Source organism: Canis lupus, chromosome 18, assembly GCF_011100685.1.
Source record: "Canis lupus familiaris isolate Mischka breed German Shepherd chromosome 18, alternate assembly UU_Cfam_GSD_1.0, whole genome shotgun sequence".
Lineage (NCBI taxonomy): Eukaryota > Metazoa > Chordata > Mammalia > Carnivora > Canidae > Canis > Canis lupus.
In genome coordinates, this window is record NC_049239.1 from 48,795,180 (window position 1) to 48,820,239 (window position 25,060).

Consider the following 25,060-nt stretch of genomic DNA (forward strand, 5'->3'; position numbering starts at 1 on the left):
TGGTGTGCACAGCAACACAGAGGTTTGGCTGATGTGCACCAAAATTGGGGCTGGAAGTTTCTAGAAGCTCACTTCAGCCACTGCCACATTATCAGGCACCGCACCCTAGCAATGCATCCACCAGCTGTTTGTTGATAAGCTACTGTAAATGGGGAGGAGCTTTGATAATTAATGGTAGTAAGTGGTGAGTGCTGAAGCGTGTGGAGGGGCCAAGGTGAACTTGGCTGGGGACCGGAAGCCTGCAGCTGCAGCCCACAGAGCTTGGCCACAATCGTGCCGGGACCTGGGGGCTCCTCTGCTTGCAGGTCAAGCTGGGACCTCTTCCAGTCCTCAGAGTCTCTGCACCGTCTTTTTCCAATTCATTGGTTTGTTTGTAAACAATAGACTGTTTTTAGTACGGTTTTAGATTTATAGAACAACTGAGCTGATAGTAGGTGGCGCTCCACGTCCCTGCCTCCGCCCGAGCTCCCCCTATGATTACTGCAGTCTTCATGTGACACATTTGTGACAATTGGTGGATGGGTACCTACAGTTATTGTTAGCTGAAGCCCGTGGTTTCCATGGAGGCTCCCGCCTCGTGTTGGACGGATCTGGGGCATGCCAAGTGTAGGTCGACCTATCTGGTATTGCACGGAATACTTCCATTCCCCTAAAATGCCCTTGCTTTGCGTCATTTTTAAAGTGAGTCAAAAAGCCGGGTTCTGGGTGACATGTGAGCCAGCTGGGTGCACGTCAACACGTGTTCTCAAGGATCCTGATGGCAGAGATGTGGGTCCAGGAGGGTGAGGGTTCAAGTGGATGGAGCATGGCATCTAGTGTTGTCTGCTGTCCTCTTTCTCTGCCTCCTTGTGGGCTAAGTGTGTATTTATGATTCTCTTTTATCTCCTCCACTTGGTTATTGGCTTTACTTTTTTGTTTTCTTTTTCGCTTGTTTGGCACTCATCCTGGAGTGATGCACCACAGTCTGCCAGCATGGCCCACGGCGCACGCAGCATGAGGATCTTGCTACAACAGCAGCCCTCTCCCCTCCTCTGTGCCCTGTCTCTCAAGCACTTACTTCTACATATTTTGTAAACTCCGTGATGCTCTACTATCACCTTTACTTTGAATACCCGATTATAGGGACGTCTGGGTGCTCAGCGGTCAAGCATTTCCCTTCGGCTCAGGTCGTGATCCCGGGGATCTGGGATCGAGTCCCACATCAGGCTCCCTGCAGGGAGTCTGCTTCTTCCTCTGCCTGTGTCTCTGCCTCTCCCTGTGTCTCTCATGAATAAATAAATACAATCTTTTTTAAAAATTACCCAATTATATTTTAAGGAGATTTTTTAAAAATAAAAAGGAGGGCAGCCTGGGTGGCTCAGCGGTTTAGCACTGCCTTCAGCCCAGGGAGTGATCCTGGAGACCTGGGATCGAGTCCCACGTTGGGGTCCCTGCATGGAGCCTGCTTCTCCCTCTGCCTGTCTCTGCCTCTCTCTCTCTCTGTGACTCTCATGAATACATAAATAAAATAATTTTTAATAAAATAAAAGGGAAATGTGTTTATTTTCCTGCCTGAAGGGACTGGTTTCCCCAGTGCCTTGCTAATCCTGGGTAGTGGAATATGAGTATTTTTTTTTCATTTATTTATGATAGTCACAGAGAGAGAGAGAGAGGCAGAGACACAGGCACAGGCAGAGGGAGAAGCAGGCTCCATGCACCGGGAGCCCGACGTGGGACTCGATCCCGGGTCTCCAGGATTGAGCCCTGGGCCAAAGGCAGGCGCCAAACCGCTGCGCCACCCAGGGATCCCCAATATGAGTATTTTTAAGGTTATGATATTTTGGTGATGCAAAACCTTTTAATGGCATTGCTTTGATTATAGAGCATAGAGTGTTGTCTATCTTTTTCAAAGATATTTATTTATTTATTTATTTAAGAAAGAACAATCAGTGGGGAGGAGCAGAAGGAGAGGGAGAGGGAGAGCAGGAAGCCCAATGTAGGACTCGATCCTAGGACCCTAAGATCATGACCTGAGACGAAGGCAGATTCTCCAACTGAGCCGCCCAGGTGCTCCGAGTGTTTCCTATGTGATATACTAACACTATTGCCATTTATGGATCACTTGCTCTGTGCCAGGCTCTCTGCTGCCTGCTTTGTCGATGAAGCCATTCACTCACTGAAACAACTCTAGGGAGGGGGGGGTACCAGTTTCTGCCTGTTGTTACAGATGAGAAAATGAAGGCACCGAGAAATCATCCCTGCCATCCCCCACTGCTGCTGGGCAGGACAAGGGTCACTCCACTGTTGCTTCCCCACATGGTGCAGACCAGCTGGGGCCGGGCAGAGACTGTCTACTGAAGCCACTCCATGGCCTTCCCATCTGGACTGTCTCCGGAGCTGCTGGCCACTATGTGGGGACCCCCTGTGAAGTCAAACTAACTGGGAGCCCCTTGTTCAAAAGTTATTAAGAAGCGTCCTGAATATATAAAGAGCTCTTACAACTCAACGACAAAATCCCATTTAAAAAATGAGCAGAGGACTTGAACAGACACTTCTCCAGAGAAGACATCCACATGGTCATCAGTCCTCAGGGAAATGCAAACCAAAACCACAATGAGATACCACTTTTCACCCACTGGGGTGACCATAGTCAAGAACACACAATAGCCAGTGTCGGTGAGATTGTGGAGATGATAGAACCCTCGTGCATTCCTGGTCAGGATGTAAAATAATGCAGCCTCTGTGAGAACAGTTGCATGGCTCCTTGAAAATTGAACAGAATTTCTACGTGACCCGGCAAGTCCATTTTGGGTGCATTCCCAAATAAACAAAATAAGCATTCAAAAAAACACATGCACACGTGTCTTCACGGTAGCTCTTCAAACAACAGCCCAAGGGTGGAAGCAGCCCAAATGCCCACCAGCAGGTGAAGGGATGTGCAGATTGTAGTCCATCCACATCACAAAGATGAATGAAGCACTGACCCGTGCCAACAGGTGGACGGACCCTGAAAACATCCTGCTCCGTGGAAGAAGCCAGACACAAAAGACCACATACTGTACGATTCCACTTACACCTGTGCAGGTGGGTTCACCAACGGGAGACTTTGAAGCCAGCCATCATGGGCCTGGCCGTAAGGCGACACCAAGTCAGTGGCAAAAGGAGCAACTCTCCTCCAGTTAGTTGTGAGTTTCTAAACATGAAAAGGTCTGCAGGTCCATCTGTCTCTAAAGAGGGAGGACTGGGGGTGGGGGAGTGCAGGGGCAGCCTCGAGGTCCAGGTCCACACAGCGCTGGCGCCCGCTCTACACTTTCCAGTCCCTGTGGCCGTGGGCCAGTCAGTCCATCTCTTCAAGCTTTAGTCATTCCATCTGTAAACTGGGGAGGGGGGTGGGCAGGGACAGGGGGTCTTCAACGCTCCACACACGGTCACAGCAGGTGACCGTGTGTGGAGCGTTGAATCAGGTGTCAACCAGAGAAGAGAAAGTTGCTGTTTTGTGTGTGCATGAGCCCGGAGACGGGCCAGGCCGGCAGTGCTGGGCAGTGGTCAGCACCTTGGTGCAGGACCAGGAGAGGGGCTGGTACCTCCTCTGCCTGCGCCTGCGTCGTCGCAAAGGCAGGGAGGCAGGGAAGCAGGGAGGGCCATGCTCTGTCCAGTGCTGACCCGCTTCCAGGTGAGTCAGAGCCTGAGAGCACTTACGTGCGCCTCTCGCTGCTCCAGGCCAGGGAGCCCCGGGGAGGAGGGCGAGCCAGGGCCAGCGATGGGCCCTCCTCCCAGCCCCCACTGCCTCCAGTTTCTCTGTGGCTGCTCAGTTTCATTTGGGGTCCCTCCTGCCAAATAAATGCATTTAAATCATGGCTGGCAGACAAGCTCTCCTTGCAGAGATGAGAGGAGTGAGACTCAGGGAAGGCAGGTGGCTCATCGGGGGCCCTGGATGCTCACCTTTGCTGAGAACCCACTGTGTGTCGGAGACTGCCCTGACCATCTGGTCCAGGGGGCCCCGAAGCCTGGCTTTCTGACTCCTGCAGCCAAAGACAGAGGAAGAAGGCTCTGAAGTGTCTGACCTTCTGCCTCATCTTCCCAGCACAGGGAGACCTTGGGGGCCGTGTCCCACCCCCCGGGAGCACCTGTGTTCAGCCCGGTCTGATGCAAGGGATCTGATGTCCGTTCCCGGTGAGAGAGCTGTCTGTGCACTTGACCGTGCCGCTGCTGCTGGACCCTGGGACCTTCCTACTAGACCTCCTCCTCCTCCTCTGCCCTGTGGGCCAGCCCTCCTCCCATGCAGCAGGTACGCAGCACCCACCCGTGCCCGCACTTCCCGAGGGAAGCGAAGAGCTGGGCTCACAGCACGCAGGGAGGTCATTTTGAAACTTGACCCTGGTGGGGCTCCCCCACCCCCCAACTAAAAGCCCCATAGTAACGTCTCCTCACTCTGAGACTAAAACCCCAAGCTCAGTGGACCCACAAGGCCCTCTACAGTCTGCCCTGCCTCCCACTGTATTCAGCTCAGAGCTCTCTCCCTCATCTGGGCTCCAGCCGTGGGGCCACAGTCTGCTGCCACAGGATCTTTGCACGTGCTGGTTTCTTGGTTTGGAGTGCACCTGTGCACCGCCCTCACCTGGCTTGCACCCTTTCCCTCAGTGAGGTGAGGTCACTTTATGTTTTGTGTCCTCTCCTCCTGGACTTGTATCTCATTCCTTTCTTGAGTTTCGTCGCCTCCCCCAGGAGACTGTGTGCTGCCGAGCAAGGACTGAGGCAGGAGTTGACTGTTGTCCTTGGGTCCTGGGAGTGGATGGAGCTAGCCAAGGAAGTCAGTGCTGCTCAAATGGAAACCTGCAAGACCTCAGGAGGTGAATAGCCTGGGACTGTCACTGGCCAGGCTGCTGGGAGCTGTGTGTTCCCCCATAAACGGTAGCAACAGCACCCTGACAGGTAGGCAGTGCGGTCACCACCGGGTGACAAGGTCTTTCCCCTGACTGCCCAGCAGCAGCCATGGAGCACAGGTCGGGGGCATACCCTCGGGAAACCCAGGCTTCCCCTCAGTTTCCCCATCTGTACAATGGGAGCGATGATCCCAGGCCCTCCGGACAAGGCTGGGAAGGAAGCAGCATGAAGGGTTCTGCTGGCCGCCCGACTCCGGGGTCACCCTGCCCCCACCAGTCAGGGACAGCAAAGAGCCCAGAGGGGCTGGGGGCTGATGCTTGGCTTTGGTGTCACTTTAGTGCTGAGACAGCCCTTTGAAGGTGCCGAGACTGACAGCCCCTTTGCACCGGTGTGGGGCTCGGCCTGGGAGCTGGCACCCTGTCACCGGGGCGTGACCACGGGGAGAGGACCTCCCCTCTGCGGCCCACGGCTTTGTGCAGGCCGGGCCCGCGTGCTGGCTGGGCGGCTGGAGACAATGGGGGGCTGCGGCCCGGGCCGGGGGCTGGCATAGCAGGCTGGCAGCCGAGCAGAACAAATCCGCGGAGACCTTCCTGTATCCCCGCCCGCGCGGGTAACCTAATCCGGGGGGAGCGGGGCCCGGCCTGGGCTGGGGGCGCCGGTTCGGCCTTCGGGCTGCAGTGTGTGTTCACGGTAATTTGAGGGCGTGCACTGGGGGGTTCCCGATCATTTGATGTGGCAATTAGCAAGGGGACTTTTGTCGTCCGGAAAGACACAGCCGCCCACTTCAATCACCCTATTTATGCCCCAGCAGAAGCCAAACAGCCCCGGCGGCAGATAACGGGTGGACTTCAAACGGCTCCAGGTCAGTCGCCCCTGGAACCACCAGGCCGCGCTGCGCCCCCCACCTTTCATGCAGCCAAAGCGTTACTTTTCCCATGAGAAATTCCGGCCTTAATGGCATCAGATGACAAAAGAGGCGCTCGCCCACTCGAGCCCTTTTAATGTGGGTACCTGGCTCTTGAGGTGGGTGGGAGCAGGAGCGACTCACTTCTCCCTCAAGGGGTGTGTGGCCCCCCACGTGAGGCAGGCGGGGGGTCCCTTCGATGCCCACGAGAGCCTGGGCCCCTGCCTCCAGGCAAGGCAGCCTAAGACTTGAGTTTTCTTTCCTGGATCTCCAGAAGGAACCCCACCTCTTGAAGGCTCCATGCCCAACGCAGGGCTTGAACTCAAGACCCAACATCAAGAGTTGCAGGCTCCACCCACTGAGCCAGCGGGGCGCCCCAGGTTCTAATTTGAATCTGATGCCAATTCCCTGGTGGATGACGGTGAAGGATGATGACAATGTCAGCCTTAACCATTTTGTAGCACTTTGGTGTCAGGCCGGGTGTCGAGCATGGCATGCCAGCCTCAGCTGGTGACAGCCCCACACCGACACCCCCCCTCCCTCGGTTTACAAACCAAGTCAGAGAAGGTTCTGGGACTTGTTGGAGGTCCCACATCAGGCAGCTGGAGCAGCTTGGCCTGGGAATGGAAGATGTGGGGTCGGCTGGATTCACACCTGTCCTACCTGCCATCCCTGGCTCTTGCTGCCAAGGGTAAGCAGAGACCCTGCTGAGCCTTGTCATCTGGAAAACAAACCTTATCCCAAACCCCAACCCTTGTGAGAGCAAAGGATGTTTGGAGGGTTGAGCTCGGGGATTAGGAAAAGCTCAGACGGTGTCCCCTCTGTGTCCCCTCTGGACCTCGGTGGTCTCACCTGTGAGTTGGAGCTTGAGAGGTAGAGCAGATGCAAGTGCCCAGCACACCTGCTGGGCCTTCCCACATCCGGCCCTTCCCCCACTCCCACACCCCAGCCTGCGAGCCCACGTGACCATGTGGCCCCAGCTGGGGCCACTCTGACCGTCTGATGTCACCCCAGGCTCCTCACAGGCCGTGCCAGAGGGAGCACGTGGGGAGAGACGGCTGCTGGGACATCCGTGCCCATCCTACCACCCTGGGGCTGCCGAGTGCTCCTAAAATAGACAAGATGCACCCTTACTGGAGGAGTTTGTCCACGCGTTCACTCACCGATTGATTCATTCATTCTAGACCATCCGGGGTGCCATGCCGCCATGGACAGGTTGGCAGACAAGGCAGGAGAGGGACCCACTCTGCTAGAACTTACGCATGATGGGGCAACTTCGGGTGACTTCTGGGTTGATATCCAGCTGAGTGTCGTATCTGCTGGGTAGAGGTGGAGGGAACCAGAAACTCCCTGGGGGATCAGAGTCCAGCAGGAGAAGTGGACAGGAAACAGCAGGAGCTTACTGGAACAGCAGCTGGGGCAGGTCTGGGCAGACTTCCTGGAGGAGGCTACTGGGCAGGTCATACGGGCAGGTGGGCTGCAGCAGGCCAGGGCCTCTGGACAGAGGCCGCCCTAGGATTCTCTGCTGTGCTGCTCTTGGGCAGGATTCTCAGACTACCCCGAACCTGGTTTCTTCTCTTCAACCCCCTTAACCTCGCTGGGTGGGTTGAGTGTCAGCCCAGAGGCTTGGGTTCTTCCTTTACACATCGCCTGACATGTGCTGAGCCCCCTCGGATGCATGATGGTCTGGGCGGGGCAGGACACAGCCTGAGGACTCAGCTCTGTGACTCCCTTGCTGTGTGACCCTGGGTAGGAAGCCACCCCTTTCTGGGCTGGCAACTTCTCTCCTCCTGACGCCCAGAACATGTCCCATTTGTCACCATGTTGGTTGTCAGTAAGTGGAGAAGTGGGGATACTAACCCGGACTCCGAGCACAATGCCCAGGCCCTGTGCCAGCTGGGAGGACTTCGTCTCCACCCAAGGAGCACTCCCAGCGAGTGCTGACCTCCACCCCAGCAGAGGCTCAGAATGAGCTCAGGCCTCTGGACGACCGTGCCCAGAAGGAGACAGCCCCGGGGGCGGTAATCGAGGGGGAGGGGGGTGGGGGGGGAATCCGACTTCCAGGCCCTGACCCAGGACAAGCAGAAATGTGGGCCTTTTTCTACTCAGATGAAAGATAGAAAAAGGTGGTCAGGCTACTTGCAAAAACCACAAGCCCGTGAATTGCAGCTCCTTCCCTGCTTGGGCTCACATCTTGGACTAGAAGTGCGGTTTTTTAAGGTCCGTGAACAAAGACAGACCTCCCACCCAGCGGTGATTGTGCTCTAGAGCTGGCTGATGGGGAGAAGCCATCGTGGCATACCCTGAGGGGGCAGGCGCATTTTCCGTGGCTCTAACTCCCTGTCTGTGTGATCCTGGGCCCCAGGGGCAAGGCCAGGACCATAAGCCCCAGCCTAGACTGACCCCTCACCAGGGCGAGCATCTCTTCCCAATCACAGAGGCACCAAAAGGCCCAGGTGTGGGCCCCTGCCCTGCCCAGCCTGCCCCAGGAGGGTGGCTGGGGGACCCCACATCGGAGGACAACCCGGCAGGAAATACTTAGAGGAAAATCAGAGGGGAGGCCCTGCCCCATCCACACATCCACGTGGGGTGAGTCCATGAGAGTCAGGGGTCACTCCTGGGGGTCAGGCTGGACACGGTCTCTGCTCAGCCAGGGTGGTGGCTGCTTACATGGGTGCCATCTCGCAGCTCATCAGTAAAGGTTTAAGGGTTTGGAGAGGGTCTGGCTCCGGCTCTGCCACAGGCTCTGTGCTGGGGAAGCTCACTCGCCTCTCTCTTTCTGGCCTGTGAAGTGGGAAGACAGTGCTACTTCCCTCCTGGGGGGTTCCTGAGGATTCAACAGATGAGCCCCCCACCCCCACCCCATGACCACCATCATCACCACCATCACCCTTGAGGCCAGGGGCATCCTTGGCCATGCCTCCTCCAGACTGCCCCCAAGATTTGGAGACTGAAGGAGGAAGAGGAGGCGACCCAGAGGAAGGGAAGGTGCCAGGCCAGGTGGGGCGGCCAGGAGGGCACCCGGAGAAGCAGCGGCTGCTGGGTCTCTTGGGGAGAACTCTGAAGGAAGCAAAGTCTGGAAGCTTCAGACACTGTAGGCCAGGCACAGGACACTACCCGCGCCCCCGTGGCCATGGGGCGGTGAGGGGGCCTGCAGCTTGACCCCAGGGATATCAGGGGGTCCATGGTGGTCGCTGCCACTTCTGTAGTGATCAATAAAGCTGCCTTCTGCCCCCATCAGAGGGCTTCTGGGGGGCCCGTCTCCCTGGGACAGGCCTCACCCGCCTCCTGGACACAGGCTGAAGTAGTTGGTTTCAGAGCATCGCTTTGAGACAGCAATTTGCCACTTCATCATGAGCTTGATGGATGAGCTCAGGGACGGGACAGCCATCCCGTTGGAGGAGGAGCCGCTCCCGGACCACCCGAGGCTGGAGAAAGGCCGCTGACGGGCAGGACAAAATGTTTTCTTACCACCCGGCGCCGGTGACAGGCCGCCTCAAAGGAAATGCAGCCACTGCAGAAGCGATTCACGCTTCGTCTTTTTGTGGTGCCGAGGCTGGCTTTTATTTGGCGGCTAAAGAAAGGGCCACCGGCTCCTTGTTGTCCCTGGGAAGGCCGTCCCTATCGGCCACCAGCCCCCTGGCCAGCACACTCGAGGCCACTCTTCATTTCCATGAGGTTTCAGAAAGCCTGGGGTCTGGCTCAGAACCTCCCTCGCTGGCTGCGCTCGGTTCCAGGAGAGAAGAGGTGGCTCTTGCTGTCTCCGCTGTCACCCGAGATAGCACCAGGTCCCCGCCATGCCCTGGACCCACCGTGCGGGCATGGAAGAGTGAATTGAATCATTGGTCACTAGCTAGTGCTCCCCACTGAGACGGAGCCCCTCTAGGGCTCTTTTGTTGGGTGTTTGATTCTGGCCTGGAGCTAGGGGACCTGGGAAAGCCCCCTTGGGTTTGCTTTGCTGGGTGGGTCGGATCAGGCCTCCGAAGGCTCCCTCCCCTGTCCCGGGCAACTGTGCTCCCACGTCCATCACAGGCACAGGTGTGCAACCCCACATTTGTCAAGACCAACAAAATTGGACGCCACAGGAGTGAATTTTACTGGGATGATGACCTTGGGGTGGGGTGAGGGCTTGGGGATAGAAGCCGGTCTCGCTTGAATACATCTTCCGTGGTCTACAGGATAAATGCCCACTTCCTGGTTTCCAGAACCCAAGAACATGTGACCTCAGAGGGCGAAGGGGACTTTGTGGGTGGGAATGAGTCAAACCCTGAGATGGGAAGCTTGTCCTGGATTACCAGGGTGGGTCTCGTGTCATCACAGGCCCCTCGTGAGAGAGACGCAGGAGGGTCAGAGCCCCAGGAGCTGTGCCGCAGAGCAGAGTCAGATGTTGTGGCCACGAACCAAGGATGCAGGCAGCCTCCAGGAGGAGCCATCCCCACGAACACTCAATGGTCAGACTTCTGAGCTCTGAAATGGTGAGAATCGGTCTGTGCTGTTTCAAGCCGTAGTTTGTGGTTATTTGTTCCGACATCCGTAGGCAACTCACACAACCTCCTTTAGTAAATCTGACTTTGAAACCAAAGTAAATATTTCGTGTAGTTAGCAAAAACCAGACTGAATTACGAATAGAATCTCTAACAGTCAGAGGCAGAGTGGAACGGCAGAGATAACCCAGGCACTCTCTTAGCCCGATGCAGACCCCCGATGCAGGGCTATGTGGAAGCTGGGCCCACGTGTGGAGAGTTCCAGGCCTGGAGTGTAGAGGCAGCTGAGTCTCCCGATGGACCGAGGCTGCAGAGCCTCCCCTCAACCGGAACCCCTCAGCAGTGAGGAAGCAGGCAGGGTGGGAGCCACCCACTGCCATCCTGGGAAGACGATCCTAAGACCACGGGAACAGAAGGCAGCCCCTGGCCTGACTCCCGGTAGCTCACCTGGCCCCTGCAGATTCCATCTGTATCTGCCCCTTCCCTGGGCCGAGTCACCTTCTTGCTTAAGGACTCACGGGACAGCTGTGACCTGATGCATGGTGGGGGCTCCCAGAAGGCTCCCACGGGAGGCTCCTGGCCCTAATACTCCAGCTCTGAGCCTCCCAGACCAGAGCACTCACTCCACCAATCCAGACTCATCCTCTGCTGTGCTCCAGGTGAGCAGGGCAGACTGGGCTCATGGGCACGTGTCCTGGAGGGGACACAGATGAAGTGCCCCTTATCGGCATAAGGGGCAGGCAGTGATGGGGACTGGCCCTTCTCGCCAGGGTGGTCAGGGAAGCTTCTCAGAGGCAGTGAACAGGTGTGACACTAGACAATTTCTGCATGTCTGACCTCGTCTATAAAATGGGGACAATATGAGCTATGTTGTAGGGTTGCAATGAGCATGAGATGGGATATGGCTCACGATGCACTCAGCTCAGCCCAGTACACAGTAAGACCACAATAACTGGCAACTACTATCACTGTTGCTACTGTTTAGACCCAGATCATTCCAGAAAAAATGTTTCCAGTGATTAATACCATTTATCAGTCATTCACTCAGCAAATACTCATAGAGCAATGTCTCTGCCCACAGTGTCAGAGGCCCCTTCGATAGCAGAAGCAAGCAGAACATCCAGTTAGTGGCTCTCCGTTTCCTCCCGGAGAAAGGGGGAGAAGGATGCAGGGGGCAGGGGGAGGGGGTCCTGCCCAGCTTGTGCAGAAGGAGTCCTGGCTTCTGATACCTGCCCAGGTGGGCAGCAGCTCTGGACCACCAAGGTCAGCCCTGGATCTATGCAGGGCAACCCCGCAGGGTGCTTTGTGGACTTGGAGGTGTTTGGTCCGAGGATGTGAAGGCTGAGATATGGTGAGAATGGAAAGTGTCACAGAGACAGCACTGGACTGGAAGGGCTGGAGGTCTGGGTCCTGACCCTGAATTTGCCTGTAACTGTCTCCCTTCTGGCAGGCCATTTGATCCCACTTGGTGTCATCTGTCCTATATGACAGGCTGGACCAGAGCAGTGCTTCACATGCTGCATCTCTCTGAGTCCTAGGTGTCTGCCAGAGGCGATACGGGATCTAGTTTTGGAGTGAGAGTGGTAAGGACTGTATCAGCTAGCTAATGCTGCATAACAAACCATCCCCAAGCCCAGGGGCTTTATGTGATCAACACTGTTTCTGCCTTTAAGCCCACAATTGGCTGGGCAGGTCGCTGATCTGGCTCTGAGGGTCTTGGCCAGACTCATCCGTCTGTCCTAGGGCAGCGTCCTCCTCCTGGGGCCTAAGCTCCGAACTGCAGGCTGGTCACCACTGATGTGTTTTACTGGCTAAAGTAAGTATATGATTGGCCTAGATTTGAGGGTGGGGACATGGCCTTTGCCTCTTGATGGGAATCACTGCGTCCGAGATATGATTCAGGGGCATTTCTGCACTTGTTCAACCCAGAACCAACATAAGAGGCTCAGAGAGGGAGCCAGCCCAGAAGTAGGAGGGATGTAGTGTGAATAGAATCATCTTCAGAAAGCAGCTCAGATTCCAGCGAGGGGCTGGGTTTCCCCTGTTCCTCTAAGCCACTGCTCATGCTGTTCCTTCTTCCTGGAATTACCTTCCTCAGACCCTTCCCTGTACATTAAAAAAAAAAAAAGCAAAAACAAACAAAAAAAACCTCTTGTTTCATGAGTTTTCCACTCATGAGCAACATTATTTGTGAGAACACAGAAAAAACTTTGCAGGACATATGAGGACTTGTCAGCAGCTGACACAGTTTCCTCTGCCGAAGGGAAGACACGCATCTACTTCCCTGAAACTGTGTGGGGTAAATGAGCAACGGTCAGAAGCGACAGCGCTTCCTCACAACATGACTCCAACTAACGAATGTAAAATTGGGAAAATAGAAAATTACTGTTAGAACAACATAGTGACAATTCTTACAGGCAGGACCCATAGATAGAGGCTGAAATTAGTAACAGAGGAGAAACAGGATATTTGGATATCTCCCCCCCCAGAGTGTCTCCCCCAAATTGTTACTAATTACAACAGGAAAAACGGTAACATTGGAGTGAAGCAACTCACTGATCCGCCTTTGCTACGGGACGAGGCTGACATCACAGGTAACGGGACATGTCATCCCGTCCCATCCCTGGCTGGATGCACTCAGGAGGGCACGTTGCTTTTGTGGTGTTCTTACCAACATGCATCACCCCCATGTGATCATGAGGAAGCATCAGGTAAACCCCAACAGAGGGATATTCTACTCAACCAGTGGCTGGCACTCTCCCTGTGTGCCTCCATGCTATGTGGTGTCCGGGACTGAGGATGTGAGCGCTCTGTGCAGCGTGGTGTCCGGGACTGAGGACTCCCTCCTCCAAGCCCCCACAGGCCGGCCCAGTGGGCCCAGACAACAAAGCCACATGTGACTGTCCCAGCTGGGCCTCCTAGTCCCTCTCTTGGGAATTTGGAATTGGGAGCCAAGGGCTATTGCCAAGCCCTAAGGGGCTGCTGACCCAGAGCCTGCTTGGGCATCATTTCTGGTAGTGAGCAAGGAGAGTGTGGGTGATGCAGTGGTGTATGGGCGACCATGACTGGAGTCCCCCTGGTCTCACGGAGCAAGCTGGAGAGAACCATGGTCTGATTCCTGAGGACTTCACTGGGAGCAGCCTCATGTCCTCCTGGAAAGTTCTCCTTTCTACTCCACGTAGCTCAGTGACTGTTCATGCCACCAACAGGCTCATCCAGTTAGTGGCTCATTTTCACATGGCTCTCACTTGGTCCCAGCAGTCGTCTGGCGAGGGAGGCTGGGCCCACCACTTGCCCGCACTTTAGAGATGGGGAAACTGAAGCCCAGCAAGCACATGGCCAGGCGGAGGAGGCAGACATTTTTTGGACTCTTCCAGGCCTAGTATTCATGCCACATAGATATTTTAAAAGATTTTATTTATTTATTCATGAGAGACACAGAGGGAGAGGCAGAGACATAGGCAGAGGGAGAAGGAGGCTCCATGCAGGAGCCCGATGTGGGACTCAATCCCAGGACCACGGGATCATGCCCTGAGCCAAAGGCAGACGCTCAACCGCTGAGCCACCCAAGCATCCTGCCAAATCGATTTTTTTTAAAGATTTATTTATTTATTTTAGAAAGAGAGAAAGTGAGCATGCAAGCCAGAGGTAGAGACAGGGGCAGAAGAAGAGAAGATCCTAAGCAGACTCCATGCTGAGTGCCGAGCCTGACATAGGGCTCGATCTCCTGACCCCGAGATCCTGACCTTAGCTGAAACCAAGCATCAGATGCTCAACCGACTGAGCCTGGAGCACCTCAGACAGGAGAGAGGTAAGAAAGTGCTCACGGGATGCCGAGGACACGTCCTAAGGCGCTCAAGGGGCTCCCACTGGTCAGATGCAGAACAAATGGGATCACAATATGCAATGATAGTCGCGTATTAGAATTCATTGGCTGAAATCAGAAGCCGTGAGTCCATGATGATGTACAGATGTCAATGAACAAACGTGTTAATGCATAGGAGGGAAGAGCACCGTCGAGGCGGGGAGGGCTGGCGGAGGCCACCCTAGCCATTCACTCAGGGGGAATGGGCCAACTGCAGCAGAAACACCGGGCGGGCTGCCCGGAGGACATAGCATCGCTTCTGCGACACTCCTGCCAAAGAATGCACAGCCTGCCTGAATGTCCCCATGAGGACACATCGGACAAACCCAACCTAAAGGACACTCTTCCAAATAACTGGCCTGGACCTTTTGACAACATCCGGGGAAGACTGAGGAACATTCTAGATTGAGGGGGACTAAGATCCTGAACTGGATGTTTTGCAGGAAAGATAACGCTGGAAACAGTTGGTGAAGCCAGAATGGCATACTGACAGGTTAGTGTCAACCTCTTGATCCTGATAGTTTGGTTGTGCTAATGTAGGAGAATGTCCTTGTTTGTGAAAAACACACGCCAGAACATTCAGGGCTGTTGAGCTATCACATTAGCAACTCTCAGTGGTTCAACAAAAATAAAAATTCATGGTAAAGTACTTGTGATTTTTTCTAAGTTTGAGATTGTTTCAAAAATTAAAACACGCCTGTCCAGGAAAAAAGACCATGCAGTCTGAGTCTGCTTACTTGTTACCACCTCACAAGTGCCACCAACGCTGCGCTGTCTCAGCCCAAGGCACACCAGCCTGTGAGCCCTTGAGCCAGCTCCTCCCTTCATCTTGCAGACCGTGTCCCCACAGAAGCCAGAAAGATGCCATGAAAGCCTTGCTGGGGTCAAGGCCTCCTCTGTGCAGGATTCTTGGAGGGGCTCTCAGTTGACTCCCAGAAAAGGAAAACCCACTGCCTCTCTGACCTCTTGCCCTCAGCCCCTCCCCTCAACCCTCCTTGCTGCTCCTTGGACACTGTGGCCACTCCTTTTGTTCTTCCCTTTCTGGAACATTCTTCAGACATCCAAATGACCTACTCCTTCCATGCCTGGGGTCCTAACTCCCACTCCAAATTTTTCCTCCCCATTCTCCTAGATTTGCTTCCCCTCCTTAGTACTTTGCATGTGCTGCCGAATTTTTGTGTCTCTCCCAAAACTTCTTTTTTTTTTTAAAGATTTATTTATTTATTCATGATAGGCATAGAGAGAGAGGCAGAGACACAGGCAGAGGAAGAAGCAGGCTCCATGCTGGGAGCCCGACGTGGGACTCGATCCCGGGTCTCCAGGATCACACCCCGGGCTGCAGGTAACGCCAAACTGCTGCGCCACTGGGGCTGCCCCTCTCCCAAAATTTCTATGTTGATGCCCTGACCGTCAATGTGATGGTATTAGGTAAGTAGGCTTAGGACATTACTAATGAGAATGGGCCCCCCATGATAATTACTACCCTCCCAGGAAGAAGAAGAGAGGGAGAGAGACCTCCTTCCATGTACACGTAGAGAGGAAAGGGCACATGAGCACACAGCGAGGAGGTTGTCCATCGGCAAGCCAGGAAGAGAGGCTCTGCCAGAAACCAAATCCACCTGCAGGTTGATCTTGGATTCCCAACCTCCAAAAACATGGGAAGTAAAGGTCTGTTCTTTAAGCTGTCCAGACATTGCCTTACAGCAGCTTCTAAGACAGCTTGTAATGTTATATATTGTATTTATTTATCTTGTGTCTTAGCTTCTTGTTGCCACTATAACGAATCACCACAAACTCAGTGGTTTGAAACAATATAAGTCTCTTCTCTTATAGTTCTGGAAGCCCAAAGTCCACAGTTAGCTTTATGGGACCGGAGTCATATGTGGTCAGGGCTGGCCCCTGCTGGGGTTCTTGGGGACATTTGTTCCTGGCATAACCCAATGTGAAGGCATTCCATCCCCTGGTCGTGACTTTTTCCCTGCATCACTGTGACCTCAGCTTCCACTGCCACATCTCCTGCTTCCTCTCCTTATAGGGACATTTGTGGTTATATTTAGGGCCTGCCAGGATCATCCAGGACAATCTCACCATCTCCTGACTTTTAACTTAATCATGTCTGCAAAGTCCCTTCACCACCCAGGGCCACACTCACACATTCCAGATATTAGGACCTAAATATCTCTGGGGGCCTCAATTCAGCCTATTGCATTTTGGTTATTGCCCTACTCCACACCTACACCAGGGTATGTTACCTATTTAAAAACTATTTTTAAGTATGGTCAATGCACAGATGATGAGAGTACACTTTGACGATTTTCAAATTGAACATACTTGTGCTTGAGAATCAGAACATTTCTGCAACCAGAAGCTTCCCTCAGGAATCAGGGGTTTGCATCTGTGATGTTCACTAGGATATCTGCTGTGCTTGGAACAGGGCTCAGTGCCAAGCTGCATTTGATGAATACCTGCAGAGTAAGATGACTTTGGAGCCTGGGCCAGGCAATGTGGTATAAGGACAGGTTTGCATAAGTCTGGGCAAGTCTCCACTTCTTTGAGTCTCACCTTTCTCTCCCTCAGAAAGAGGCTCTTGAGAGCTCCTGTTTCTCAGGGTGTGGTGAGAATTACATGGTATAAAACATAAAAGCCCATGGCATATAGTAGGTGTTCAGCATGTGTGGATGTCAGCTCTGTGCTTCTGCGCTGTGAGTGCTGAGTTGTGGAGAAGTCCAGGGAGGTGCACCATGGAGGCGACGGCTTTGGATGTGCAAGCTTGGGGCAAGGCTGCATCCAATATTGGGTGGGTGGAGCCCCTTGGTGCCCTTAAAAGCTCCTCTGCTGTAGGGAGAGCAGGAAAGAGGCACAGGGTGGCCTGCGGGCTCGGCACTGTGCTCTCCAGCTCTGCAAACCCTCCCCTCCAGCTAGGTGCTCCAGGGATTTCCCACTTGGTGGGCGGATTTTCTCCTGCTCTTGGGTGGCCCAAGGAAATTCCACTTGCATTCACAGGCTAAAGGCACTGAGTATGGCACCCACCTTGCATACCTGCTCACATAGAGCCAGGCATTGGACAGGTAAAGAGCAGAGAAGAGGTGACATGGTCATGCAGAGGTGATTGGGGGAAGGGACAGGCACTTTGAGAAAAATAGTCCCCTCTACAAGCTGATCTTAAATGAGGTGGGTTTGCTCCTCACTGAGCTGCAAAGGTCTCTGATTCCACCTGATTGACAAGACCGTTTGCCTGTGGATTCCATGACTCAGCAGTTGGTCTTTGGGTTGGTGACAGTGCCTTGTGGGTGCCCGAGGGTCAGCTGAGCCCAGGATCTTCTGTTACCTGATGGAGGCACCTGGTGGAAATCTCCCCTTCCACCTCCTCTGCCTCAGCCCCTGGAGGTCATTGACCCATCCACCCTGTACCTTGGTGTAGAAGCAATTGGGTGTTTCCACTTTGTCATTCAAAGAAGCATTAAAAAAAAAGGAAGTGAATTTTTTTATATGAACATATCACACCCAGTTTTCTAAATATTTGCACACAACTGTGTCTCTGCCCTGAGGGCACATGGCCTCTTGTTCCCCATTAAAAGCACATTTCATCTGTTCGGTGGATCAGAGGGGCCTTGCCACACCCTGTGTCTGCCTCTAGAGCACTCTGAACACTGAATGCAACTGCCCGATTGCATGTGGGGCTGCCCTGGGCAGGGCCCCTCCTGTACCTGGATGACCTCAGATGTCTCTTAACCGATTTCCTTCCGTCCTCCTAGAGACCCGGCAGCCAGAGCTGATCCCACGACACTCTGCTCTGGGTGCACCCATGGCTTCTCCTCACACTCAGAATAAGGTGCAGAGTACCCGAGGTGACTTATGAGGCCCTGAGTACCCATCACTCACCCCGAGCTGGTTTCCTGGGGCTGCTGTGACAAATGACCTCAAACAGGGGGAGGTGGAGCCAAAAGAAATGTATTCTCTCACTGTTGAATACCAGAAGGCCAAATTCAAGGTGGGGGCAGTTCTGTGCCCCCCCCCCCCCCCGAGGCTCTATGGGAAGGTCTTTCTGCCTCATCCAGTTAGGGTGGCTGCCTGCAGTCCTGGGCTTGTGGTCACATCCCTCCAACCTCTGCTTCCTCTCTGGCTGTCCTCTGTCTCCCTTATTGGGGTACATATGTTTGCACCTAGGGCCACCCAGATAATCCAGGACAAATTTCTAATCTCAAGATCCTTACTTTAATCACAGTTTTTGTCATATAAAGTTCCAGGAATTGGGACATGGGCATATGTGTTGGGGGAACACACACAATTCCATACATACCCCCAATGTTCACACAACCCAGCTCCCCAACCCTGGGAACTTGAGGGACATTCCCAAGGCTCTTCTCCATTCAGGTGCCCTGTCCTTCCCCATGGCCACTCCTCGTGGCTCACTCTAGCCTCTTACACAGGACTTACTAGTCATCTCTACTCCTTCTAAAGCAGCACAGCCTGGCCGTTCTCTATCCTGTTCCTTGGCTTTATCACCATCAGGCTTGAACATATTTGGATGTTTATTGCCTTACTTCCTGTCTCTCTCAACCAGCTTGAATGTTCCAAAAGGCAGGAGCTTCATTTCTGTAGCACGGGTGAGCATTCTGGCACCATTGTGATGCTATGTGGGCATCAGAAACTCTAAGCCTATCTTTCTGCCCTTCCATCCTCAGCATGTAATTTCCTTTCTCATGGCCTCATGATCTAAGATGGCTGCTCCAGCTCTGCCATCCTGTTGGCATCCCAGGCAGGGAAGGAAACAGAAGAAAGGGCAAAAATGGTTCGGCTCTTAAAAGCCCTACCCATTCAGCTCACATCCCATTAGCCACATCATCATACAGGACTTCCATTACTAAAGAAAGAGGCAGGGATATGGAGGAGGAAACCAGCAAACTCCACAGGCCTGAGGATTGAAGCAAAGTCATCTAATTCTGCGCACTCATGAATCTCAGGAGTCCACTTAAGGATTAAAACAGTTGTTTCAGGTCAGGGAAAAACGAGAATCAGGGGCTTAGGATGCCATTAATTCCTTTGTGACTTTGGGTTAATCTCCCCCTTTTCTATGCCTATAAAGAGAGATTCAGAGTAGATCTTCAACAGCAGTAGCCTCTTAATCTTCTCCATCTTCATCATCTTCTTCACCATCATCCTCTTCGCCATCTTCATCACCATCACCACTAACTTCTTCACCATCTTTATCATTGTCATCATCTTCAACACCTCCGTTGATATCAGCTTCCTCTTCATCATCAACAATCATGTCATCCATCACCATCATCACCACCACCACCTTCACTATCATAACCACCATCATCTTCACCACCACCATCAACACCACCACCATCACCATCATCATCTTCACCACTATCATCGCCATCATTACCTTCACCACTATCACTAGCATCATCATCACCATTGTCACCCCAGCTCGTCCTGAGCACCTACTGTATGCCAGGCACTGTATGTATCATGGTATCTGATGCTTACTGCAACGGTGTCAGGAGGTATTGCTGTCTCCCACCACCTCCAACTCTAAACTGAGAAACTGAGAGGCTCACATAGGGTAAGTGATCTGCCACGGGCATATGGCTGAACAGTGCTGGGGCTGAAAAGCAAACCGGATCTCCCTGTCTCCACAGACTCCCACCAGGTTCCTTCTGTGCAGTTCCAGCCTCAGCTGCCAAGGGTGGGATCCCTGGGATGTCCAAGCCCTGGCCTCACCCAAGTGCTGGTAGAGCCTCCATGCCAATTTTTTCATAGATGGCTAGCCCCTGCCCCACAAGGCAGTTGGGATGAGAGGGCTCCCTGCTTCAAAGCCAGGCACCCTGTGCAGGGCTGCCTATTAATGAGCCCAATTATCAAAGGGCCACATCAAAGCCTACCAAGGTGGCTTTCAGAGAGGCAATTTACAAAACAAAAAAATGACTCCCAGTGAGCAGTGGGGGCCAGGTTGGTGAAGCCTACTTGAAAGTTCTCACTATGAAGTTGGTTTTCTACTAAAGGTGAGAGCTCCCAGAGCTGCCCCCAGAGCATCAGCACCTTCCAACATAAGAGCAGACTCTAGGTGGCTCCTGGCCACACAAGACTCAGACAGAATACGGGGGGGGGGGGGGGGGGGGGGGGGCTCTAGATCTGCAGGAACAGAGGAAGGAGCAAAGCCTGCATCTGCTCAGGACCTAGAAGGGTGGCCTCTGGCTCCCTCGGCCCAGCTGCATGCGCCCTTGAGGTTCAAGTGGCCCACGAGTCCCTGGGATAGAGACCCCGAGGCTCTGGCTCCTTGCCGTTGCCATTGGGGTGCTGCAAGATGGCCACTTGACCCTCCATCCCCTCTGAGCTTGTTACTGGGCTAGCGAAGCCCACCCAGTCCCTCCTGAGTGAGGAGCCAGCTGCTGCTCCTCTCAGTTTCCTCCACCATGAAAGTCAGGTTTGTCTTGCAGCCTGCCTTCTACTCACCACTAACAGCAGCTATAGGTTCCTGAGAAAGTACAATAGGCTGGATGCTGGAATCATCTCCCTCACCATCATCTTCCTCATCCTCAGGATTAACTCATTGACCCCAAACGACAGCTCCATGAGGTGAGTGCCATCATCACCATCATTTCATAGATGAGAAACTAAAGCCACAGAGGGTCAGGAGTTGTCCAAGGCCACTCCGCTGGTAAGTGGCAGGACCAGGACTGGAACTCAGGTATCTCTGACTTCAGGCCTCTGCCATCTGGTTTGGGGGTCAGTCTAATGCAGGGCTGTGTGGTCAACTCAACTCTGGGTGGAAGATGGAACTAGTCAAGGACAAGAAGGTTTCTGTGGGACCATCCTCTCTTATCTGAAAGGATGCTCTTTCCGAACATCAGAGACTTAGCACCTGCTTGTGGACACACGGCCCGGGGCTTCCTAGGGCCTTATGGGGGCCGCCTGTTAGTGAGTACAAGAGAAGTCACAGAGTGCCAGGAGCACACGTTCATTACCAGACTGGGAGCTAGAGCCCGACTCTGGGAACCCATCAGTTCACTGGCCATGTGTTGATTGTTAAGAGAAGTCTTCATGCTGATGATGCGGGAACCAGACCTAATCATGTCAGGATAGATCTATATGTACATATACATATTTATATTGTTATACACACATATGCTACCTATGCATACATCTCTCCTTGGTTTATCCAGGGATGGGATCATGTGATGTGGGGCTGGAAAATCTGAAGTCCAGAGGGCAGCCCAGCACCTGCAAACCCTCAGATGGTTTCAACCTTCTTCAAGAGTCCAGCACCCAGGCAGGTGTTCCTGCTGGCTCCGGAGGGGCAGCGTTGGGTGTGCACGGGCAGAGGCTTGGCTTAGCTCTGCTGGCGGGCACGATCTCCTTCACGGCCTGGACTTTCCTGGCTCACCCACTCGGGAGGCAGCAGGGTGGACCCTTTGTTAGTGGTGTCACTGTTGCTGGTGGGAAGCTGGTGGCCGGATGCCTGTGGGCATTCCACTCACCCTGCGTGCCAGGCTCCACTGGCCACTGCTGCCCGGCTCTGGGTGTGACCCCACCCTGTCTTGCTCTTCCTCCCACGGCAGGGGTTCTGGAAAAGCCCCGGCTGCCAGGGGAGGGTGGAGGAGGGGCTGCCCTGCCAAGCAGGCACCATGCCACTCAAGGTGTGCCAGACTGCAGCTGGCCCCCCACCCCCAGTCCTTTCTTCCCTCTCCTTTTTGTTCAAGACCTTTTGATTTGGGAACAAGGCCGCTTTATGTGGCACTGGGCCTCGCCAGGCCTCCCTGCCCCACCCATGGCTGGGGATTTCCTTTTCATCTGGCGCTGGGAGCCCGGGGCCTCGGAGCAAGACGGCAGGAGGGACTTGGTGGTGTCACAAAACCTGGGTGACTCAGCTTTCAGTGGGGTATTGTGGCCTTGCAGCTTTGATATTTTAAGTGGGAGTCACAACAAAGGGGAGGCCAGGGGCAGTGGGAAGGTGATGCTCCTTGCGAGGGCTCTTAATGGCGAGGGCTTCTCAGGCACAGCCGCTGAAAGGAGGCCTCTCTCCCAGGAGGACTATTGCCTTTCGGTGGGAGGACTGGCCTGTGACCCCGGTCTCTTAAGGATGACATTGAGCACGGCTGCTGTCTCAGGGTTTGGGGGGGTCGGCTGCCGGCACGTTCCCCCCCACTCCACCGCAGCTAGCTCCTTACCTGCCCTCAGTTCTGGAGCTTCCCACGGGGGTGCAGCCACAGGCTACTCTGGCCAGAAGCTTCGAGGCACAGAGGCACCTGGAGGCCTCGAGCCCAGGTCCAGGGGAGCTTGGGGAGCCCGAACAGGAGGAGGAAGCCTGGAGGCAGGCCAGCCAGATGGACTCAGGCTGCAGGTGCACGCAGGACAGAGAATGCAGCTCTTTCCGTTTCTGCCCTGCATGCCTATGGGCAGCACGGGGCTCGCACATTTTTATTTCTTTGAAGATAAATGGGACCTGAAGCCAATGATTAAGATTCTGTGTGCCTGCTTCTGGTCTGTAGGGTAGACCCTGGGAGCATGCATCCCAACAGGGGGTGTGAGGGTGAATGGCTGGTGCCTGCAACAATGTGTCTGAAGTAGGAATGAACCAGTCTTAGGATGGTTACTTTGTGTTCAACCACTTGCTAGTGGATTGGATGGGGTGGGGGGGGAGTCTGGGTTCAAACCCTGACTGGGAATCTACTAAGTGGGTGTGGCGGTTGAAGGACCACACAAGACTCTGTGGGAGGAGGGTCTGGTGCTGTGCCTGGTCCCTTCCAGGCACTCAGCCCACATGTGCTGTTTCCATGACGATGGTTTTGATGTGCGTCTGGGGGTTTCTGGGCTGACTGGTGGTTGGATGAAGGCATGAGAGCCCCACGGCTATGAGCGCCGGCTTCGCTGTCACCCCACTGGCTTCAGATCCTGGGGCTTCCCTTCAGCCATCAAGTGACCTTGGACAAGTCATCTCACATCTCCGAGTCTCAGTTTCCTCTTCCGTAGCTCAGAGGTGCTGACATATCCAGCTCCTCTGCATTTGCTGGAGGATCAATGAGATCACTCCGGGTGCCTGAAGCCCTCAGGACCAGGCAGTGCTTGGTGTCACTGTTGGGGAAGGCGCGGGGATCGCGGGAATCCTGGGTGAATGTCCACCAGGCTAAATGTCCTCCTGCTAGGTCAGTGAAGCCTCTTTGAGGCAGATTCCTTGTTGCAGAAAAGGTTATGGATTTAAGACCGATGGGAGATCATGGGAAACTGTGACGCGTTGATCTCTCCAGTGGCGATTGCAGCTAACGCTTGTCCCGCTTGCTGCGTCCCAGGCACCCTGGGAAGCAGCTCACTTACATTGTCCTTTGCAGCTAACGCTTGTCCCGCTTGCTGCGTCCCAGGCACCCTGCGAAGCAGCTCACTTACATTGTCCTTTGATCCTCCTCAGAGCTGAGGACCGTCATCTCTCCGGTTTGACCAAGGAGCCAGTGAGGGTTGGGACTGAGTGGCTTGTCTGCCTTCAGGGCTGGGGATGCAGGGGTAGCTTCGGACCCCAGCGGAGGGGCCCGAGTCTGTGCCTGACTAAGGAAGACTGTGTCGTGTGGCCATGCCGGGCTGTCGTCATGCATCCACCTTGAGCAGGAGGGATGGCCCACCACTCCCACCTGCTAGGCTGAACACGAGACCCCGCCCTGGAAGGCAGGGGACAGGGAGCCTCAGGATGACCTGAGAGCCAAGACAAGGCTCCCCAGTGGAGCCTTGCACGTCCCTGGGGGCCTGAGAAGGCCCTCTTGTTGGCTCACGTGGTCCTGGCGGGAAGGTGCCAGGTGTGCCTGGTCCCTGCCACTGGCCCTCAGGGAACTGGAGGCCTGGAGGTGTAGACACGGCTGCAAGGTCTGGGAGGCAGGGCCTCTGTTGGCTCACGTTGAATGGGGGCAGGACTTGCCCACCAGCAGCAGGTGGAGGGGAGAGAGAGGCTGTGTGGCCTGCAGGCTGGGGCGGGGGTGGGGGGAGGCACACAGTTTGGGTTCTGACGTGCAGCACAGTGACTACGGTGACCATTTTACTGCACATCGATCTCACCGCACAAAACAAGGGTTAACTCCGAGGTGATACATGTGTTTTTTGTTTTTAACTTGGGGCTCCTCCCTGACGCATGTGTCTATCAAATCATCACATTATACACATTATATACATGCAATTACTTTGGTCAGTTATTATTCAATAAAGTGAAAAATCCGGAAACGTGTCTCTTGCAGCGCTCACCCTGGGAACACTCCTCTGACAGACCCTGCTGAGCCCAGCACCCCCCAGCCAGGTGCCAGACCTGCAAGGGGCCCCAGGTGACTCCACATCCAGCTGTCCAGGTGCCCTCACCTCCCGATCTCCCTACCTGAGGCCCCAGACACCATGAGGTGGAGACAAGCCATCTCCACTGTGTCCTGTGTTCCTGACCTACAGAATCTGAGAGTGCAGTGTCCCGATCCATGTGTGCCACTGCGGGTGGGGCTGTTTGTTACATAGCAGTGCAACTGAAGCAAGCCTCTGCTCAGGAGAAGAGGAGGCTCATTGATAAGCCCTCAGCCCCGATGCCAGTGGTTTTGCATCTTGGACATCTTAGGAGTCGGTGACTGACGGTGCAGAACCACTGATCCAGACTAGTTCTGCCCATTTTCCTGTTTTCTGGCAACCACATTCAGACAAGGAAGGAGAAGCAGGTGAGACTAATTTAATGCTATGTTTTATATAACTCGGTACATCCTCACAATAGCACCATTTCAATATGTTTTGATATTAAAAATATTGATGAGCCACTTTACAATCTTTTCTTCCACTAAATCTCCGAAATCTCATGTGTGTGCTCTGCTTATAGAGCATCTCAAACCAGATATGAAATTTTCCTTGGGTGTATTGTGTGAAGGTTTCATAAAACCAGTGGTTGAACAGTACATTCACACACCCAGGTTGTGACAGATA

At 54.1% G+C, this 25,060-nt stretch overlaps 1 protein-coding gene and 1 long non-coding RNA gene across 6 annotated transcripts; both read left to right on the forward strand.

Moving 5' to 3' along the window:
• Positions 1 to 4,682: 4,682 nt before the first annotated feature.
• LOC119864137 lies at positions 4,683 to 6,430 on the forward strand. Its single transcript, XR_005372965.1, has 3 exons — positions 4,683 to 4,911; positions 5,675 to 5,725; positions 6,042 to 6,430. It is a non-coding gene; the product is annotated as an uncharacterized LOC119864137 (long non-coding RNA).
• Positions 6,431 to 18,790: 12,360 nt separating this feature from the next.
• On the forward strand, positions 18,791 to 24,852 carry LOC111090986. 5 transcript variants are annotated; one of them, XR_005372966.1, is made up of 3 exons: positions 18,791 to 19,691; positions 20,669 to 20,786; positions 24,343 to 24,852. XR_005372966.1 is itself a non-coding variant. In XM_038562499.1 (3 exons), the coding sequence occupies exon 3, from the start codon at positions 21,294 to 21,296 to the stop codon at positions 22,620 to 22,622; it is 1,329 nt and encodes a 442-aa protein (XP_038418427.1). In that variant the 5' UTR covers positions 18,791 to 19,691; positions 20,566 to 20,786; positions 21,292 to 21,293; the 3' UTR covers positions 22,623 to 22,710. The 5 variants fall into 5 exon arrangements, 4 of the variants coding, with proteins under 4 accessions (XP_038418427.1, XP_038418428.1, XP_038418426.1 ...); XM_038562499.1 differs by lacking the exon at positions 24,343 to 24,852 and adding an exon at positions 21,292 to 22,710 and having other exon boundaries at positions 20,566 to 20,786; XM_038562500.1 differs by lacking the exon at positions 24,343 to 24,852 and adding an exon at positions 21,292 to 22,710 and having other exon boundaries at positions 20,566 to 20,704.
• Positions 24,853 to 25,060: the final 208 nt, after the last annotated feature.

Coding starts and splice junctions, on each gene's coding strand:
- LOC111090986 (XM_038562499.1), top strand. CDS start 21,294: ATGGGATCATGTGATGTGGGGCTGGAAAATCTGAAGTCCAGAGGGCAG.